General features: G+C 39.3%; 1 protein-coding gene across 1 annotated transcript in view; it reads left to right on the top strand.

Moving 5' to 3' along the window:
- rasgrf2b (Ras protein-specific guanine nucleotide-releasing factor 2b) overlaps nt 1–21,041 on the top strand; it is a 45,689-nt gene extending 24,648 nt beyond the window's left edge. The window contains exons 11-28 of the mRNA XM_080468012.1: nt 1,100–1,260; nt 1,360–1,426; nt 1,875–2,011; nt 2,467–2,549; nt 2,885–3,133; nt 7,077–7,570; nt 10,375–10,500; nt 11,921–12,010; nt 12,443–12,549; nt 13,962–14,074; nt 14,258–14,318; nt 15,380–15,483; nt 15,867–15,951; nt 16,050–16,247; nt 16,690–16,769; nt 16,868–16,985; nt 17,112–17,180; nt 18,730–21,041. Of these exons, the coding sequence (XP_080324138.1) occupies nt 1,100–1,260; nt 1,360–1,426; nt 1,875–2,011; nt 2,467–2,549; nt 2,885–3,133; nt 7,077–7,570; nt 10,375–10,500; nt 11,921–12,010; nt 12,443–12,549; nt 13,962–14,074; nt 14,258–14,318; nt 15,380–15,483; nt 15,867–15,951; nt 16,050–16,247; nt 16,690–16,769; nt 16,868–16,985; nt 17,112–17,180; nt 18,730–18,822 (2,435 nt within the window). The 3' untranslated portion in view covers nt 18,823–21,041. The remainder of the gene's footprint in view (nt 1–1,099; nt 1,261–1,359; nt 1,427–1,874; nt 2,012–2,466; nt 2,550–2,884; nt 3,134–7,076; nt 7,571–10,374; nt 10,501–11,920; nt 12,011–12,442; nt 12,550–13,961; nt 14,075–14,257; nt 14,319–15,379; nt 15,484–15,866; nt 15,952–16,049; nt 16,248–16,689; nt 16,770–16,867; nt 16,986–17,111; nt 17,181–18,729) is intronic.
- Nucleotides 21,042–21,359: the final 318 nt, after the last annotated feature.

The raw sequence follows: 21,359 nt of genomic DNA on the forward strand, positions 1-21,359 counted from the left end.
TATTCATACACAAAAACAACAAGGCACACAGCCGCAGTTTGAATAAAAAATACAAATGCTGCTGTTGATGCTGTTCTGGATGATAGATCATTGGACGAGCTCAACCAATTCAGTCTTTGAAATTAACCAGTGGTTAAATAGTGATAATCTCTTTCTTTCTTTTTGCACTGAAAGCCAGGTAGTAGACCAAGACCAGTTAGTAACAATATATCGCTAGACAGTACGTCCTTCCTGCTTGTCAACATCTGACCAGTGCTTTAGGTATCTTGGTCCTTGCATTATAAATTTCACCATGAGAATATTATATATCAGTGTAATTGAAACTTTAATTTAAATGTATTTAAATCCTAAAATAATTTTTAGTGCAAAATCCTAAACGTAACATTTCCAAGAGTTGTAGACTACAGTCTCACACCAGTTTAAAGACGACTATAACCACCATGACAGGAGTTGTGCTTTATGTTGTGTATGAAACACATTAGGAAGTCCAGCATTAAAAAGCAAGTTACCACTCGGTGTGAGAATTCATGTTATTAGAGCTCTGTGATGCTTGATGAAGCTCACCTGCATTATTTGAAAACTATATGTTTTGCAGGAATAAAATGTGGGTCTACAAACAGGTTGCAGTAAAAACAACATTTGACCATTAAATCGTTTTTTGAGGAGAAATTCCTATATGATCACATGCATGTGCAAAATTCTTTGAGAGAGTGTAGCGAAGCCGTGACAACAAGAAATGACATGTGAGTTACTTGGAACCTCCAGGTAAGTTAAATATACAGGTAACGGCTTTACAGTGGATATTTCCTCTGCAGCTGAGTCACACCCCAGAAAATGAAGTCTGGACATCAGTCCTGATTGAGCATAACTTTTACTGATTCATGTTGAATTATTTAATACACTAAGAAAAGTCTAAATATTCCCCATTAATTTTTCTGTCTAAATGATCTCCTCCATTCCAAGAAAATTTGGATTTTACATTTCAAACATGTTTGCACCACTGCAAATGGTTAGAAAAGGCACATCACACCTTAGTGTGGAGTGGAACATACAGAAATACTGTGATACTGCCCTGTGATACTGCCCTCCATCACTGCAGGTTCGCTGATCCAGCTGCCATCAGTGGAGAGAGGCAAGTTGAGTAAGGTCCGTCTTGGGTCTCTCTCTCTGAAGAAGGAAGGGGAAAGGCAGTGTTTTCTCTTCACCAAGCACTTCCTCGTATGCACGCGCAGCTCTGGTGGGAAATTGCACCTTCTTAAGGTGAGAATATGAAATAAGTAGCTCATCTTGAAGCCAAAATTTTTTGGGAATAATTTCATGAATCAATATACCAACAATTGATTTTACCATCTTTTTCAGCAAGGTGGTGTTTTGTCTTTAATTGACTGCACTCTTATAGAAGAACCAGATGCCAACGATGAGGAGTGTAAGTTTAATGCATTTACTATTTCATTTGAACCACTCTTTTAGGCTCATTTAGCCACATTTAGTCCCTTGACCATTCACAGAGGTTAATTGGGTGTTAAACTATAATTGTCAAGAAATTACCTCGGTTAAAATTGCAGATGATCACCTCTTTAAATGTCAGGTTTTGATCTTTTAACATTACACACCTATCATTTCACATTTTTTTTAATGAAGATTCGTTATACAGAGAGGAGACTGATGAAACAGTACACATGCACACTTTAGTGTTACACTTAAGCCTCCAGGGTGAATAGGGTGATATCAAGTTCCCCCTAATTAACCCTCTGTGCATCTCTGTGTGTATGTGTGTGTGCGTGTGTGTGTATGCTTTTGAGTGTGTCATTGTTGTTATAATCATCATTACGTGGTCTGCTATACTGTACAACGCTCCACCCTTTTTCCTGCAGCTAAATCTGGTGGTCAGGTGTTTGGTCAACTGGATTTTAAGCTTGTAGTCGAGCCCTCAGACTCCCCTTCGTTCACTGTGGTATTATTGGCCCCATCTCGCCAGGAGAAGGCTGCATGGACCAGTGATATTAGCCAGGTAATGCACAAATGGCAGAAATACACACCCAGACACACACACAAAATAACAAGAGCCTCCGAACGGTGAGAGCGTGTCTCCGCTGGGCATCGAGGAGGCTTAGTGATAAGTAAACACAGACTGTGGTGCAGCTCCCCTGGGCTGAGTTCAACTCACTGCCTCACTACTTCACAAACAGAGTAACACCATACAAGCATGTCACACTGGATTCTTTTTTTTTTCAGACACAAAAACACACTGAGTTTCAAGTGGCTTCTTCTTATAGTCAGTCCTTTTTCAAGCAGCTCTCTTTGTCACCTGAAGGGAGAAAATAGATAAGGAAATGAAAGCCAGCATGAATCTAGATGTTTTATAATGTTTCTAGCATGTATTTTAAACAACACCCCCCCCCCCCCCCCCCCCCGTAGACATATTTCTCCCTCTCATCTTCTCTGATCATTTGTCTTTCTCTGTAGTGCATTGACAATATTCGCTGTAATGGCCTGATGACCAGTGTGTTTGAAGAAAACTCTAAAGTCACTGTGCCTCACATGATTAAGTAAGTATTGTTGTTTGTGTGAAGAGGAACACTCATCTCTTTATGCCATGCCAGTATTGCATAAGTTAATAGCACACCTGGGTGGAGATATAGTTGCATTGATTTCTACCAAACTGGTATATATTATGCTTTTTTATTTGTATGTATTCTTTTGCTGATACCTGCTTGGACTGTTTTGCTGCATTTATCGTTTCCTTCTTTAAAATGTGGATTTCCTCCTAATTTCTCTCCTGATTTTTGCACTTTCATAACTGTTTTCCTTACTTTTGCAGTCCAGCAGTCACCCATGCTTGGTTATGTGTGTGTGTGTATGTGTGTACGTGTATATCCATCAGATCCGATGTGCGTCTCCATAAAGATGATGTTGACATTTGCTTCAGCAAGACGCTCAACTCCTGCAAGGTCCCCCAGATCCGCTACGCCAGCGTGGAGCGGCTGTTGGAGAGGCTGACCGACCTGCGCTTCCTGTCCATAGACTTCCTCAACACCTTCCTGCACACATACAGGATCTTCACCACAGCGACGGTGGTCATGGACAAACTGGCTGACATCTACAAGAAGCCCTTCTCCTCCATACCTATCAGGTCCTACCATTCATACACACAACTCTGCAATCACAAGCACAGAAATAGTCAGACAGGAAATCACATCCTAATGAAACACTTTCACCTGTCGGCACCTTATTTTACATCAGCAAATAATGTGCTAGCTCAGTTAGTAGAGCATGAGACTCGCAATCTCAACGTAGTGGGTTCATGTCCCACGCCGGGCGCCACCTTCCCGTGGGCTCCCCACCCGCAGGAAAGGTTCTTAATCGGTGCAATGTGATCTGGGTGACAGTGGTCAGACTGCCACCCCCGTGACCCAGAAATAGATAAGCTGGAGAAAATGGATGGATGGAAATAATGGGTTTAATTAGCGTTCACTTTTCTTTTCTTTTTAAAAGTATTTGGTGAATGATGTTGGTAGTTGTGGGTTCGTATTTTAGACCCAGCTTCCAGCACTGTCCACAGGGTTAAACACATACTGGTTGAAATGCATAACAGTCATGTTTAGGGGCAACAGTACACATGTTTCCAAAGGTTTTTGGCACTCTCTCTCTCTCTCTCTCTCTCTCTCTCTCTCTCTCTCTCTCTCTCTCTCTCTCTCTCTCTTCCTCTTCTCTCTCTTTATTTTTTATACTTCTGGCTCACTCACGGGGTCCCTGGTTGCTGCACCCTAGCAGAACTGTGTGTTTATATTCCTTCCACATAACTTGACTTACCTTTTCATCTGGAAAAGCACTGACTTTTCCTGTGCCTGAGGGCAGGTTTGTATGTGAAGCCCGACTTACCAAAGCTTGTGACTCCCTCCAGGGAAAGAAAGCAGGGAAAAGACACACGAGGGACCAGAGGTGTGAAAGGTGTGAGTGTGAGAGGGAAGACTCCTTCCTTTTACTATTTTGTATGTTTCTCTCCTTCATTTTCCAGTGACTCCAAAAAAAAGACATGACAATCACAACATTCAAAATGTCCCAAATGCTTATTTATAGTTTAAGATAGGCCAGTTCACTTTGATCCAGACCTACATGTGGATGGAAATTTCAAGCAAACATTTACATCTTTAAAAGGTCAACTTTTTAAAGTATATTCAAGACCATCATTTAGTATATATTCTAAATCCCTGACCTACAAAATTAGAAACAGTTCCTTTATAATGCTGTAACTTCAATCTAAACTTACAATTAATATAACGATCTTTAGCAGGATGAAATTATATTAGGGTTTTTTTGATAGGAAAGAGGACATCATCTTTTTGCCACACTTAGATTGTTAACATATTACAGTCATACATCATCAGCCACATCACCCCATCATAGATTAATGCGGTTCTAAGTGCTTCATATATACAGGAACAGACTGAACAACAACACAGAACAAGTGAGAAACATAAAATAATCAAGGCACGGTTATTCCAATGAAGCAACTGCTCCATTCAGTCTTCTTGGGTCTAAGTACTGAATGTTTGAAACTAACATTGTGGCTTCAAAAATTATGTTTATGAGATTTTTGGGGAGTTTTACTGTGTTTATGCAGACAGTGAGCTGAGATGAGCTTCAATGACCTTTGCTTTACAATGAAAGTTTAAGTCCCGGGAAAGTTAAACTGTGTTTCGAAAAAAGGTTACGTCTGTAAAGCTGTCATTTACATTGACAACAAGCTGGTAACAGTGCTATCTCTCACACGACTCAAGCTCAAATAAAGTAATATAGCACTTTCTATCTGAATGTCTGAATAAATAAACCAACCCCAGGATAGTTATTAAGCCTTTAGTCAATCAGGTAAGTTCAGTTGAGCTCTCGGTCTGCTGATGAACAACAACCCTCAGATGCATCAATCCTGTCATTTTTATCAACTCCAGTTTTTCTTTTGGTTATAAATCTGTGTTGGTGAATTGGCAGGAAAAAGAAACTCCTAATGCCATTTTTGTGTTGGTTTTTCATGATTCGACTTCTCAGAGGTTGAATATCAGCTACATCAAGCTTACCTTTCCTCTTTGAGGAGGTTCATTAATCATTGTTCCCTTAATCGCACCTCAAACCATCTTTAATCTTTGTTATCTCACATTTACACATTCAGGCCTCAGTGCAAACATCCCATCCATCCATGTAATCATTTTGTGGGTGTCATCTGTCTCCCTTGTCTCTTCATATCCCCTCCAACTACAGGGCGCAGTACCACTCATTTGACCGTCTGTCCATCTCATCCATCTGTCCTGACTACAGTCTGAAGATCAAGAAGATAGCCATGGATCAGTCCAAGTAACTGTCTTTTCTCTCGTTCTCTCTTTTTCTCCTCTCTTTTTTCAGCTTCTGTTCTTCCTGCCTGTCCTTCTTTACCTCCTCTGGTCTTGCCTGTTACTTAACTGATGCATGATGATACTCTTCCCCTTGCTTGTGTAGCTTTTTATATGAACAACTGACCGGAGGTGTTTTTTTTTTTAATCAGTCTTTAATATTTTGGACTGGTGATGCTTAGAAAGGAATGAAACAAATATTGAATCATTTAGATGTCTTGCAGCTGATCTGTAGCATGTTTTGTCACGGGAGCATCACTTTCTCAATGTTGATTTGTTGTCTTTGCAATCATTCTAATTTTGGAACAGTTTTACACTGTTCTCCGAATCATTTTCTGCTGCTTGCCTTCGGTTCTGCTGCTTGCATCAGACCTGAGGATTTATCTGCAAACCTTTTTCACGGATCTTTCCTTCCTCTATCCTTTCATTTCTCTTCCTCCTCTTTGAGTCTGGGATGTAATTTATGCTTCTATTTCCTCTTGAATAGTGTGAATAAATGATGGCTGTGTTTATCTATGCATGATTACTTCTCCCCTGGTGTAGCGCCGCAGCTACACGCAGCTCCATGTGTAGCGTTAATGTCACCACAAAATTGATGACCCAATGCCTGACACTTAAAGATTTTATATCACTGCCTCATAAACAAGGGGTTTTAATGTTGTAAGTCTAATGTGGAATGGAAATGGACTTTTAAAAAGAAAAACAAAATTCTAATCGATGAAATTGAGACACTTTGACAGTATTGTTCAGTTTTTTCTTGTACACACACTGACACAGAAGTTTCAGTTTGTGACTTTCTGGTTTGAGGGAAAAAACATTAATGAAGAATTTCCTTCATAAATAGACACCCAGTTCAGAGACCAGTGAACGGTAGAACATGACTATTTTGTCTACACAATGTGAGTACAATATTAGCTGTATTTTATTTGGTAAATGTTCCAGAGCTGGCCCAGTTCACAGTAGGTCTATCATAGTGTGTACAATAAAAACAGCTGGATGAAACTAACATTGATGACTGTAGCTGAAGGAGAGTCCAGGCCATAAAACCAAGACATCACATTTTCACAATGACTCTTTGTGGGTTCTTCTTGATTGAAGCAGCCTTAAGTTCATGTAAACTTGTGCAGCTACTCCTTGATCAGTGTAACCAGGAAAACCATGCACTGTTTGTCCATTGTGGATGTATCCATCCTGTAATTACAGCTGGCAGTTACCATGGTAACTTCAAAGATATTGTTTTGTCTCTGGCTCATAGTGCTTGAAATCATACATATCACAAAGAAAATTATGTCACTATTCTAATACCTTCTGACTGCATTGAATGTGCCCACTCATTATAAGTCACTTTGGATAAGCACAAGTGCTAAAAGCCCTAGATTTAGCACAGAATGCCTCAAGCTCACCCCATGCTCTATAAAATTATACTTGTCAAGCAGTTTTTTTATTTTTTTACTTCGGTGGGAATTGTGCATTCACACAGTCTTAAAATATTCTGACCCTAAACCAAACGTTTATCTCTATCACAGGGAAATTATGACAAAAGTCATTTGTTATTGAACCTTTGACTGGTGAGGTCTTATTTTGAGATGTTGCAATTACGTTTCTTTTTATCTTTTCCTCTTTGTGCCTCAACTCTTTTATTGCTTTTTCAATATCCTGTTATTTTGCTAACATATTGTCTTTCTCTTTCAGGTCCTTGGAGTTATTTTTTGCCACCAATCAAAACAACAGAAGTGGTGAGCACATAAATGACAAATCTCCTCGCCTCTGCCGCAAGTTCTCCTCTCCTCCTCCCCTGTCCATCCCGTCCCGCACCTCCTCCCCCGTCCGAACGCGAAAGCTCTCCCTCCACTCCCCCATCACTGGTAGGGTCGGAGGACTCGACCTGACCAGCCCTCTCTCCAACTCCACCGTCAACCACAACTCCTCCCAGTCTGCAGGCAGCAGCCCCACGTCTGCCCACACCCCCCAGACCCCAACGTCTCAGACCCCGACTCCGACCACCACCTCCCCTCCGCCTCCCCTCTCCTCCACTTCCCCCCCGCCCAACAACTCCAAGCCACTGCAGGAGCAGGTTCCTCCCATTCCCTCGTCCCCCGATCAAAGCCCCAGCCCGGCTGCAGAGGGCGATGAAGCGCCCAAGATCGACCCCTTCGGTGGGAAACTGCGTAGGAGTATCCGCAGAGGTGAGTTGTACTTTCCACTCAAATACAGCTTCAAAACATTTGTAATTTAAGAACTATTAGTGATTCAGTACTATTCCTTATGTTTCACCATAGCTCCAGCACTGATACTTTGAATTATTAAGTATGATTGGTATCAATTGCTGTTATTATTCTTTTCAATTATTTCCATGTCTATATTATTAACAATGGAATCCTGGCTTCCTGGCAGAGCAAGCAACCACCAAGTCGCACACGGGAACATTCAGGGGTTTAGGGTCTTATAAAAGTTGCCCACAAGCATGATGATGTGGACAGGCGAGGTGCGACATAGGCTCAGTTACTGTGTATAACCTGCCCCATTATGACAATCTACTGTTGCAGGGGGACCAGAGTCCTTTTAGTTCACGACACATATACAGCCCAATTTGATCTTAGTTTGGCTGGACCAGACACACACGAGCATGAATACCAATAAGTAATTATCAGAGCTCCATATTGATTCTATGGTTTTAAGTCAAAGAAAACTGAGTAAACTTTAGGTACGTAAATTACTCGCAAAACGAAAGGAAATTTCTTCTTGGTAGGAATTTTGCCAATTTTTCAAGCACACAACCCACATACTTAGCTCACCCTACAAATGCATGTTAGAATGTTACAAATAGGGCATCTTTAAAAAGGAAATAATCAAGCTGGTCACTGGAGATTTATTGCAAAGAAGCAAAGTGAAGCGTGATGTTGTAGCAGGCAGTCGCTTCATTGATGAGATCATTTCTGCAGCCTTCATCATGCTTTTAATGAATTCTTCCTCACAGTGAGATGTTCATGCTGAGGAAGCTGGTTTTCACTGCAGCAACTCTGTGTCTTCTTCAGCTACAAAACAGTGCAACTCCTTTAGGACAAATTAGAAATTAATTGAAAGCTTGCATTTAGTCTGTTTTTTGTCATCATGCGTTCTGGATTTGATGCCCTTGGCTTTGTCAGGTTCCACAAACCAGCTCTAACGCATGATGAGGTTTCCCTTTTTTTACACTTTTTTCTTACGTTTTATCCAGTGTCTCATTATGCACACAAAAATATACAATATGTACTGTGTTAATTCAAAGGGAGAAAATAAAAATAAACTTATTAGGATGAAAAGGCTCTCACCTCCCCTGCCATTGTTGTGTTCTTTGTTGTGTCTGTAACCAGCAGAGATGTCACCGTCAAATGATGATCCCTGTAGTGCTTTCCCTCAGCAAGGTGTTAAACCACCCGAGGTCAGGAGTGTCAATTATTATTGACCAACATCACAAATGCTTCAGTTCCAGCTAAAAGCTGTAGTCAGTACTAACCTGCCCCTTTGTGATGCTTTCTTTCTGAAATATTATATTGTCATTGTGATACTGGCCAAGCCAGCAGAAAGCACATTTTACTGATATTAGTGATCATCAGAATCTTGAAAAACGTTTCAAAGAACAACACAATTTGGTTTTGGTCTGGATCTTGCAAATTTCCCAAGGGCACACACATGCTTAGCTCGCCCCACAAGTGCATGTTCCTCACAAATGGTTCATCATTTATAAAGGAAACAATCGTGCTGTTCAATGGGATAAGATGTATTGCAAAGAAGCACTTTTTACAACAGAAATTAATAAAAAAAAAACGACAACATGTCCTTACTTTTTTGCAGAGTTTAGTTTGATATAAAAGACGTTTGGAAATATCTCAAGTGCTTTTATTCAACATCTGCCCCCAAATGGAAATTAAGTATTAGAACATGTTTCTTAATCTACTCTGCTTTTGTACAATGCACATGAAGCTAGATGATGTACACAATATATTCTTCAGGTCTGTCGGCTCACTCGAACTCGTGCATGTCGGATTTGATTGGCGCTTTGAAACACCTATGATGAGGTGGAGGTCACTTATCCAATGACACAGTGTGAAGTGTTCCCTGCCAGAGTGGAGCAGGCACCTGGTGGGATGCCATTATCTCCTTGCATTTGTGTGCTGGAGTCAGTTCAACTGGTTTCCCACCACACACGCTCAGATCTTCTAATAGCCGTGTTAAACAGGCCTCTCAGACTCGAGAGGGGTAGCATGAGGCCATCTGAGACAGCATTAGGATGTGCTCGTGCACATGCAGTGTGTGTGTGCATGTGTGTGTGTGTGTGTGCACGTGCAAGTTCATGTCTGAAGGCAGCTAACCACTCACAAATGGCACTTGCACCTTCAAACACTCTGACCTCTTTTGCACATTGTCGCTCAGTATCTTTTGCAGTTAATAAGCTGGTGCACAGATATGTCCAGATCCTGCTGATACACAGTTATCTCTCTGTGGTTTGTGTACATACTGAGAAATTACCAATGTTACTATCTTCATATGTGTCGCAAGAAAAAATTACTTTGTTTTAGTGTCGTATAAGACTATAGAGCTTATATAATGTTCCAGTGGAAACATTTTTATACATGAACTTCCATATTGAGTGAGGACAACCATGTCTACAACGAGAACCTGTGTTATATTTATTTTATTGGGGGTGAAACACAAGTCAAGTGATAAGAGGACAAATCTGAATGACAGATACACATTAGGCTCATTATGTCTTCTATGCATGTCTGATACTCTTTATAATTAAACAATCTGAATGAAGCCCTGCACAAATTAGGTCTTATCTTTTAAAATAAGTTTCATTATTTAGGCTTTTAGGGCCCCATTATTAAATAATGTAAATTTGTACTGTAGTAAACCTAATGGTAATGGAGGGCCTTTGTCCAGTAATTATCACAACCTTCACAATAATCATAACCATCGTCACCATTTCTGTCTCTGTCCTTCTGTGTAGCTGTGCTGGAATCTGTGTCACTAGACAAAATCATTCCAGAGTCTCCGCAGAGCTGTGAAGCAGGAGATATGTCTCCATGTCGCTCTCCTTCTACCCCTCGACACCTCCGCTACAGACAGCCCGGAGGTAAGACTGCGAGTGCGTTAACGTGGTTTTTATGATTCACTGCCACGGAGGCCTTTGCTAGTGGAAACTACTGCTTCCACTGACAGGATTCACAGAGTCAGGCGGACGACTTTGACCCTAGAGACCAGCACTTCTTATACAACGGTGCGATGCAGAAAGACTATGAAAAACATAAATTAGAAATATGGGTTTGTAAGTGTGTGTGCATAACTGCAAGTCTCTCTTGGGATGGTTTTCTTTGAAGTAGACCCAGTTTAATAGGACTGCCTGCATTTAGGACAGCTGCAGAGGCAACAAGTGCTTCTCAGAATGAGGAAGATCATAATAATTTGATGGGCGATGTAAACTGTATATGGGCTAAAAATAAAAAGCTGTGTACATTTGTTACAACCAGCACATTGATCATGCATATATATATATGGTTTTTCAAAGACAAAAAAAATCAATCAATATGTGTAATAAATCCCATCTGAGTGTCATTTTTACTCATTTTGTTTCAGGGCTGAACCAGTATAGTAATAACATATCCTTTAAATAATCATGACTCCAGATGTTTCCCTATGTTTTAGTTCACACAGATAAAAATACATAACATAAAAGTTTTTTTCTTTTGTTTGTTTTTACAATACATGCAGAAGATGATATTTAAAAATTTTTAATATTTGCATTTTTAACATTACGCTAGTTGGATGAGGCCCCCCCAGTAAAATTCACTGTGAAATATACACAGAAACAGGTGCTCTGTTTGTGGTTTCTCTTCTATATGTTGTCTTCAAATTGTGTTGCATAAATTAAAAAAAAAGAAAAAAGATTACAAAAGATCCAATTCTGTGCTTGGTTTGGAAAATCTGCAGAAGGACCTGAGATCAAACTCTGGTCACTTCTCAAGACACAAAATATCTGCAGGCTTTCAGCTTTCATGATTTCACAAAATCACTGTCATCGATCAGAAAACACTTTTTAATACAGCATTACTGCGCAAGTTAATATTTTAGTCCACATTTTTACATTCTGTGAGGTTATCCTCTGGTTCTGACACCAATGTTCCCACAGAACATGTAAACAATTTGTAATATTGTCCCACCTCAGACACTTTAAACACTCTATTGTTGTATGCTACAGTGCATATACAGTACATTATTATTGTGACAAAATCTGCTCATTATTAAAATCTGTACATTACATCAAAGAATAGACAGGATTAATAATCACATAGTATACATATATATTATATATAAATACAGTGACAGTCCAACAGTCGTTTATATTTTTGACCATTGCATTTGATTGTGTCAGAATGAAAGGAAAGCTAATTTCTTTTCACTTTTGTTTCCTCCCCTGAATAATACAAGCAGCTATCAAAATTAACAATATTGTTGTTGATGCTTATGCTGATAATTATATGTTTATCTGTCTGTAGGTCAGTCGGGGGAGAACTCGCGCTGCTCCGTTTCTCCTGCCTCAGCCTTCGCTATAGCCACTGCAGCAGCAGGACATGGTACACCACCAGGTACACACACACACACACACACACACACACACACACACACACACACACACACACACACACACACACACACACACACACACACACACACACACACACACACACACACACACACACACACACACACACACACACAGTTTAAGGATCTAATTGACTTTGATAAGGCACAGGTTGCGATGTTTGGGATCAGCATTCATACTGCCACAACTTGTCTGTTTTGGCAGCAGACATTTAGTGTGATGGCTGATTGTCATCAAAGTGCAGTGTCTATAAATAGCTTAAAAACTGACTAAGAACTGAGACTGAGAACTGTGGATGATGCTTCCGTTCAGCTGTGTACTGGCGCTTCAGAAACACTTCTAACGTGATTTCTTCACTTTTTTCTCAGCTTTTATTTAATTCTTACTGTGTCTGTGGTTGCAATTTCCCCTCTAGTGTTTACTAACTCTGAAAGAACCTGCGATAAAGAGTTCATCATCCGCAGAGCTGCAACTAACAGAGTTCTCAACGTGCTGCGCCACTGGGTGTCCAAACACTCACAGGTCTGTTTGCACCCTCCTCCTCTGCTGCTGCTTGGGCATGTGTGTGTGTGTGTGTGTGTGTGTGTGTGTGTGTGTGTGTGTGTGTGTGTGTGTGTGTGTGTGTGTGTGTGTGTGTTGGGGGGGGGGGGGGGGGGGGGGCGGGGGGGTTCTCTGTTGTGCAGAGGTGATCAAATCTGTGGTCTCATTAAAGCAGGTGACTGATGCGTTCTCTCTGTGCTCCACTGCTCTCACTTGATCATGTAAAAAGCCACACACACACGCACGCACACACACACCCACACACACACACACACACACACACACACACACACACACACACACACACACACACACACACACACACACACACACAGTCTACAGTTTCGACTGGGCGGTCAACTCAACCTGGATGCTCCTCTGCTAAAGAGCCAGTGTCTAATGAATTGAGCATCCAGATAATTGCCTGGCTCTTCGCTTAGAGGTCCTTCCAGTCTAACTGCATCGATCTGTTTCATGTATTTTCTTCAATAATACAAAATGCTGGCGTGACAGGCCAGCTTTAGTCAGCTTATTAACACACGTACGCCCATTCACATTCGTCTTTTAGAAGCGAGAGAAGAAGTGAAGGAGCTTGTTAAAAGTGACCTTTGAACACGAGTTGTACTGAAGTGTGAAAAAAAAAGAGACTATAACAATCACAGTGACAACGAGTCACAACGAGAAAAAGAGAATTATTCAATAATGAAATTAGCTGCAGGGTGATTATTTGAAATAATTATCTACATCAAACCTTAATACCTTACCTCAATGGAAATGCATTTGCCTGTTTGAGTTTCAGAGTTTCACTGAAAGTATCAACATTTTATCATTGTGGTCTAAATTAAGACCAGCTCAGAATTTAATAAGTGTAATACAATTATTTTTCATCAACCCCTTATCAACTGATCAAAACTAAAACAACAGGTAGAATGCACATTGTTACTTAGAATGTTACTCAAATCAAACATAGATTTAAAACTATAAGCATTTAATTCAAAATATTATCAGGTAAATTACCTAAAGAAACTGCAATATCATAGTTTAGGATGAAATATACCATATCAGATTTTGATCACTACTATGATTCACATTGAGAGTAAAAAGATGTTTTCATTGGTATTTATTTGTTTTTGTTAATCATTTATATATTTGTGATAGTGTTGACCACTCCCTGAGGTAATGGGTGATAATAGGTGTATATTTGTGAAGCTCATGTCATTGTTTGTTGTTAGTAATATTATTATTTCTTAATTTTTTTGCTTTTCTAACTTTAAATGAAAACTTGAACATTACATGTTTTAGACACACATGAGCAAACCAAGTAGTTTTTTTTTCTTCCTATAACACTAACATATCCTTTCACCTATCTGAGTTGGATTTGTTTTTGTGTTCAGGACTTTGAGATGAACGGGGAACTGAAAATGTCGGTGATCTGTCTCTTGGAGGAGGTGCTGAGAGATCCAGACCTCCTGCCTCAGGAGAGGAAAGCCACTGCCAACATATTAAGGTAATAACGCAGAAATGACAGTAAACACTCATGTCTGCTCACACAAGAATCTCTTTGATTTATCATTTGAAAGTCAAATCTCAGCCATCCATTTGGCTTGCATTTATTTTTTTTGAATTAGCATAAAAGCTGCCTGTTATTCATCTGTAGTACGTTATGTTCTGCTATGATTGTGTCTCCTAGTGCCCTTTCTCAAGATGAGCAGGATGACGCCCAACTAAGGATAGAAGACATTTTACAGATGGTAGGAAAAGTACAAAATTGTAACATTTGTATCATTTCAATACATATAACTATGATCATTATATTAAATAATTAAATCAAAAAATGTCATGACCTGAGCCCCATCTGGGTGATTTGATTCGCCTTTAATTTGAATTTCACTGCTGTTGATTCGCAATGACACTGATTATAATTAAACTTGGATCAAAGCTGTGAGACACAAGTTCAACCTAAAATAATTTACGTAAATAGAAAAAAAATTAATTACCTGGACAGCAGTGTTTTTAATCACATTGTTATCATTTCAAAGTTTCATTTTGAGGCATTTTTCAATCATATTATCTGTCTTAGGTAAAAAAAAAAAAAAGTATTTAATTGGTCTAATGACAATAAGACAAGCAAAAAAACTAAATCATAATGTAGCAACAAGACAATCATAAGTGATAAATACAGAATTATCAATGCTTTCCAAATAAAATGCCTCTATACCCACCCATTGTAGTGTTGAATTGGACATATATATATTGTTATAGGAAGTTTAAATCTATATCTTCTGATATGAAACATAGGAGGTTCTTCTAGTTCACTGCTGTTGTTTTGTTCCTCTTCATCACAAACTGTACGGTTTGATTAGGAAGTACAGACCAATTGTGTTCAAACGTCAACTGGAAAAATAAACACTGGAAGTGGAGATACCCGAAAAATCTATTTAAATACAGTAGCCTAATTACAAATGAAACAAAAATTATTTGGCCTTTCAGACAGCCCAACCACTAGGTGGAGCCTTGCACACTCCAGTTTATGGGATGGTCTTGTGAGGTTCACCTTGTTAAATCACTTATTGGCCCTGTTAACCAGGAGACAGTTCATACCAGGATTCAGAAGCACAACTGGTTAGTTAACACGAGTTAATAACCATAGATATAGACAAACAATACGAAACAAATCTGTCCTGCCTCCCGGCAGATGTGTGAATACAACCTATTTCTTACTGTGAACATTTCCAGGAAACCATCAGCTGTCATGAACCATCGTCGTCACAGCCAGCCTATTAGATATTTATAACTCCCTGTGTGTGTTTAGGCGGACTGTCCCAAGGCAGAGTGTTTTGAGTCTCTCTCTGCGATGGAGCTGGCTGAGCAGATCACTCTGCTGGATCACATCGTCTTCAGGAGCATCCCTTATGAGTCAGTCGTCTCATTATCGTCTCACACTGTGAATCAGACCAAACACCACTCCGTCACCTTTACACACTTTTTGCTTGACTTTGGAACTAAAACAAACAAACAAGCGTCATACTCAGCTCTGCTTAATAAAACCAGTGTACTTAATATTAAACTGAATCCCATCTCTAGTAAACCTCTGATTTAGTTTTGTTCCCCCGTAAGATCTGCCATGATAACGTTTGATAACATCTTTGATTGACAGCGCAACTCATTAAGTGTTTGAAATGATTAACTGAGTACTAACTTTGTGTCTCAAAACTTCTCATATTTTTCATTTCCGCTAATCTAACTTGTACTGTTTTGTACACTCAAATGAACATATAATATTTTGTCGCTTTTTCCAGAGAGTTCCTCGGTCAGGGGTGGATGAAGGTCGACAAGACAGAGAGGACTCCCTACATCATGAAAACTAGCCAACACTTCAATGATGTAACAGCCTTGCATTGTCTTCTATTTTCTTCCTTTATTAACCTAAAACGCCCATCTGAAGCGGTTTTGCGAATATCTTCTCTTTCTATTTTTTGAAGATGAGTAACCTGGTGGCATCACAGATTATGACCCACACTGACGTCGGCTCGAGAGCCAGCTCCATCGAGAAATGGATAGCTGTCGCAGATATCTGTCGCTGTCTTAATAACTACAACGGAGTCCTGGAGATCACATCTGCACTAAATCGCAGCGCCATCTACCGCTTGAAGAAGACCTGGGCTAAAGTCAGCAAACAGGTGGAAAAAATCCCCCTGCAGCCGTTGTCTTTGTACAGAAAATCTGAAATCTAAACGTGAAACTCACAATGCAAGTTGTCAGTAAAATTGAAATGCAACCAACATGAGTAATCTGAAATGTCTGCACGTGTGCATCTTCTGGTGGATTGATTCCATTAGTAATCAGACAGAAGACGACGCAGAGACATTTACCCCTCAATGTTTATCTACTCTTTGCTTGATCCTCATGAACACTAAATCGATTCAAGCCATAATCATCCAATCAGTAGACGGTCTGTCTGAGCAGCAAGCCATTCTGCTCTAGACAGAGAAAATTTGATTTCATCATTCCATTATGGCCGTCCTGTGAAGAGCAACTTGATCACGGTTGATGTAGATTACTCTGGTTTTGAAGCGTACCCTTTTTGTGATGGTTGTGAAAGTGTATTTGTGACCCTCACAGACTAAAGCCCTGATGGACAAACTGCAGAAGACCGTTTCCTCTGAGGGGAGATTTAAAAACCTGAGGGAGACCCTGAAAAAGTGAGGCTTTGCCTTAGTTTTCAGATCAGAAAATAAAATCAAACAACCTCTTTCGTCATCTTTGCTTGGAATGATATTCCTTTATATCTCCACTTCAGCTGCAACCCTCCCTGTGTGCCATACCTGGGAATGTATCTGACAGACTTGGCCTTTATTGAAGAGGGAACACCAAACTTCACTGAGGAGGGTCTGGTTAACTTCTCCAAAATGAGGATGGTGGGTGAATATACGCACACAAACACATGAGACACACAGAGAGACTGTAATACAATTAAATTCTCTGTTTTGTTTATTTTTTTTTTTTTTTTTTTTTTTTTTTTTGTTTTTCTCTGTTTTGTTTAGATATCCCACATCATCAGAGAGATCCGACAGTTCCAGCAGACACCGTACAGAATAGAGCATCAGGCCAAGGTACCGCTGCTTTTTGAGTTTTCATTTTCTAGAAACATCACAAAGACATCACTTGATAACAAATGCAGACAACATGTATACTTATGACTGCTTTATGTACAAAGTGCATAAAAAGGCCTTTAAAACTATCATTGACAATATAATGGTATTAATAAAAAAATATACAAATTTACATCCAAGATATGCAATGGATGTCATTAATTGAAGTGTTGATGTGATGATTTGAAATGACTCTCTTAACTTTTCTTACTTAAATAAAGAGCTATAACATGTAGGCAGCTCTGTAGAAGGTCCTCTATTTCTGCTTTAAAGCCTTTAACTATGATCGGAGCTTAACCCTCAGCTTTTCATCAGCTGATCAATTTATCATGAGAAGTATTTTATAAAAACCGCTGTAGTGAGAGTTTGATTATTGGATACACAATGACTTTACTGTTATCGCATCGGTTTTACTCAGTTTGTCACATCAACCCTATGTTCAGTTATTCAATAAATCTATAATCAGATTTATAAATGTATTGATTTGTAAAGTTTTAGTAGATGTATCATGATCCAGAAACATTTGTAGTGTGCAAATACTTGCTTTTATAATGAAATAATTTTTTTTTAAGTGGCACAGGCCTCCTTTTGGTGAGAACCAGAGAGCTTTAGGTAGAGAAGTCTGGGGGTCAGGGTGATGTGTTTTCCCAGCATGAGTCAATCTTATATCATTTTTGAGAAGAAATCATGCTCGTGTGAAATCTGGAGTGGCGTTCACACTCTCTGTATAGTTCTGTAGTCCTGACCAAGGTGGAAATAAAATTTAGAAAATCACAGTGTTGTCCAGCTGTTTTGCACTCACAGTGGCATTTTTCGCACGAACAAAGATGTAAACAAACTGCATGCTGGGCAGCTGTTGTGAATAACTGTATAGTGGAAACTGTGGACTGTACACTCCTGCAGTAATGCTGCATGCAGTGCCAAATACAATAAAGCAATCTCTGGGATAATTGTGGTGGTATTTTGATGGCTAAGAACTCATCATCAGCAGGAAATTCTCTGTTGTACACTTCGCAATGTGCCACGAGGATACCAACCACTGCCCACCAGCATGGAAGAATCGAATCGCATATAATCGCATTACTGTAATGAAGTAGTATTTTGGAGTGCTGTTTAAAGTCTGTTTTTTCAAGTGTTTGATTTTGAACATTCATACCTTTGGATTTCTGTTTTTATAGTCAATATAGGTTATTCTTTTACCACAGAAAATTGCTTTACATCCATTTTATATCCAAGTTAATGATTATGCAATGTATCATTTGTCTACGAAATGTATTTCAAATGTAGATATTTTATACAAGTACGTTGAATTGGATGCCTGATATTGAGACAATATCATTAAATAATACAGTTAAACTGTCAATGAACTTAAACCTTGAATCATTTTTGAATATTATTTTAAATTGACTTACTGTTACCAGTGCTGGAGTACAATTTAGACAATCCCAATAGTTGTACTGTTTAACACTTTTCAGTTTTCTGTCCACCTCCTTTTGTGTTTTGGATTCAGGTGACCCAGTACCTTCTGGATAAGACTCTGATCATGGATGAGGATACACTCTACGATCTGTCGCTGAAGATCGAGCCCAGGCTTCCTGCCTGAGTTACAGCAGTTTGCGGCCCACTCAGGCCTGCTAAAAATGGACCACCCCTACCCGAGGGCTGGATGCCTGCATGATCTCATCAATCAAAAGGAAATTGCAAGAAAAGTTGATGGATGAATAAAGGGATCTATGGATGAGTTCGATTGAGCGAGCTTGAGAGTTTTACAAGAGATAAAGCGTGTCTGACGACAGTGACAATTTGCAAGGTGTTTGATCCATTGTCTTCTTGAAGAAGGAGGAGGAGACATGTTGGTTGCTTTGCATGAGGTTTTTGGAGAAACTGCATGTCTCTGTGTGTGCTCAACATTCCTCCGTCTCGAATGCGATGCACATGTCATCACGCTTCCCCGACAGCCTGAGAGTGCAGAACAAAGAGTGGGAGCATGGAGCAAGTGGATGAAATACAGAGATGTAGCATATACAGATAGTGTGTGTGTGAGACAGAGAGAGAGAGACAGAGAGAGGGAGAGAAAGAGAGAGAGAGAGAGATGTCTGTGCTTGTGTCTCTGTGCGGTTTGTCTGTGTCCTATTGCCTGTGCATTTCTGTGCCATGTCTTTGAGCAAGAGCACAAAACGCTTCTTGTCACTATAGTCGCTGCATAAAACTTGCATGATTTTTCAGCTTGGGATGTAACTGTCTAAATGGCCTTCAACCTGACCCCTGACCCTCTGCTTAGCATGCTTCACTCTTATCAGGGTGACTCTCTAAGCCACTATGCATCCTCAGTGGGCTGGTTATGGCAAAAAGCCTTTAAGCCTTCAGATATAATGTTGACAGAAACAAAAAGGAAAAACTAAATTTGATGTATTTTCGTGAATTCCATTTTTTCCCTTGGTGAAACACTTAACTCTGTATTTGTCTTGGAATACAGACTTTTAGGTAGAAAGATTCACAAAATCTGAGAGTCTTCTTTTTTATGTCCACATGAATGATACAATATTTTTTAAACAATTGATCAGTGCCTTCCACTAGTGTAGGTCAATTTCCCTACAATTGACAATTTGTAAGCATTAAACTTTAAGAAAAGATACCCCTTATTTAAAAAAAAAAAAAAAGAGATTTCCTTAGTAAACAGGCTAGATTGACATTTTTTCCTTCAGAAATTAGATCCTGTGTAGAATTAAGAGTAGCTGTCAGTGAAAACACAGGAAGCTCATTGCAGCATCTAATCGTAGGCAAATATCTCCCTCTACTGTTTAAACATTGTCACAACCTCTTCTAACCCAAAGCTTTCACGGCGCTTGTGTGCATTCAGACTTTCTTTGGCTTTTGTAAACTGTCAGCTGAACTAATGTGTGCAGTCTGGTTTCTGAGTGTAACCTGGGCCCGACTGCAGTGTAGGCTGGATCACTTGTCGCACTCCCTGAGATGTAGCTTTGCTTGACTTGACAGTATGATCGTTATTTACCACACTAATTCTTTCATCAGTTACTGTACTTATGTTATTTTTGTATATAGTGACTTTACACATATCATATGGTTGATGAAGAAATAATTTAAATTGTTATGCTGTAAATATTGATTTTATTGCTGTTGTAGTTGTTTTTATTTTGGTCCCTCTAACCTTTTGATTTTTGCATCCCAAACTCTTGTAAAGAACAAACTCTGTTTACTTTTATTGTAAAGAGAAAAAACAAGAGCGAGTAATGCCTTGTGAGGGTTAAAAAAAAAATGTAGCATTTGAATAATAGAACTTTGTTCTCCGTATTGATGATATGATGAATATAGTTGTCCTGCATGCACACAACAGCTGCATGTTGTGCATGTATGACTGGACGCTCCCTCTACCTTCTTCCTCCGCTTCTCTATATAAATATCGTCTCTGTAGCTGTTGGGGGAAAAAAAGGTATAAAAACTATATTTTTTCCATGAAATCTGGCACGTGTGTCTCTTAGTGTACCTCACAAAGTCAAGCGCAGTCTCTGGCTATGTCATCTGTGAAACCGCCTGTTGTTATGAAGTAGCAGTGTTGAAACTTTCCTCAGAAAACAGTAACCTTGTACCACATTGATTGGAGGAAATGTTTTCAGACTTTGCTTTTTTGGGAAAACTCGTCTTTTGCACTGCATCTGTGAGTCTGTTCAACCAACAGCTTTGGAATTACAGGTTACTATATTTGTATTGTAATCCTAATTTTGTGTTTGTTTGTTTGTTTCTGTGTTTATTTATTTGTTTGCATTTTTCACTTGTTTGTGCAGGGGAAATAAATTCAACATGCCTTATGTGTGTGCGTATTTACTTGACTATCTACTTGACCGAATTTTAAATATGTCAGCATGCTTCCTCTAATGGCAGGTATTTATAACTTATCGCTTCCATTAACAATACCTGCAATCAGTTTGTAATGCACTTTATGCATTTTTTTTCTCTGTTCTATTTGTTTTCTTTGTCAGTGAGTCAATTTATTTATGTTTTTTAATGATTCTTAAGGCTCTGAGGTTGTGAAAATAACCTACCTCTGAATTAGGATAAGCTCTTTATTGTCATTGATCATTACGGACATTACTGATTTGGTTGTATTTCCAATACTTTCCA

This window comes from Lipophrys pholis (assembly GCF_963383615.2).
Source record: "Lipophrys pholis genome assembly, chromosome: 7".
NCBI classification, from domain to species: Eukaryota; Metazoa; Chordata; class Actinopteri; order Blenniiformes; family Blenniidae; genus Lipophrys; species Lipophrys pholis.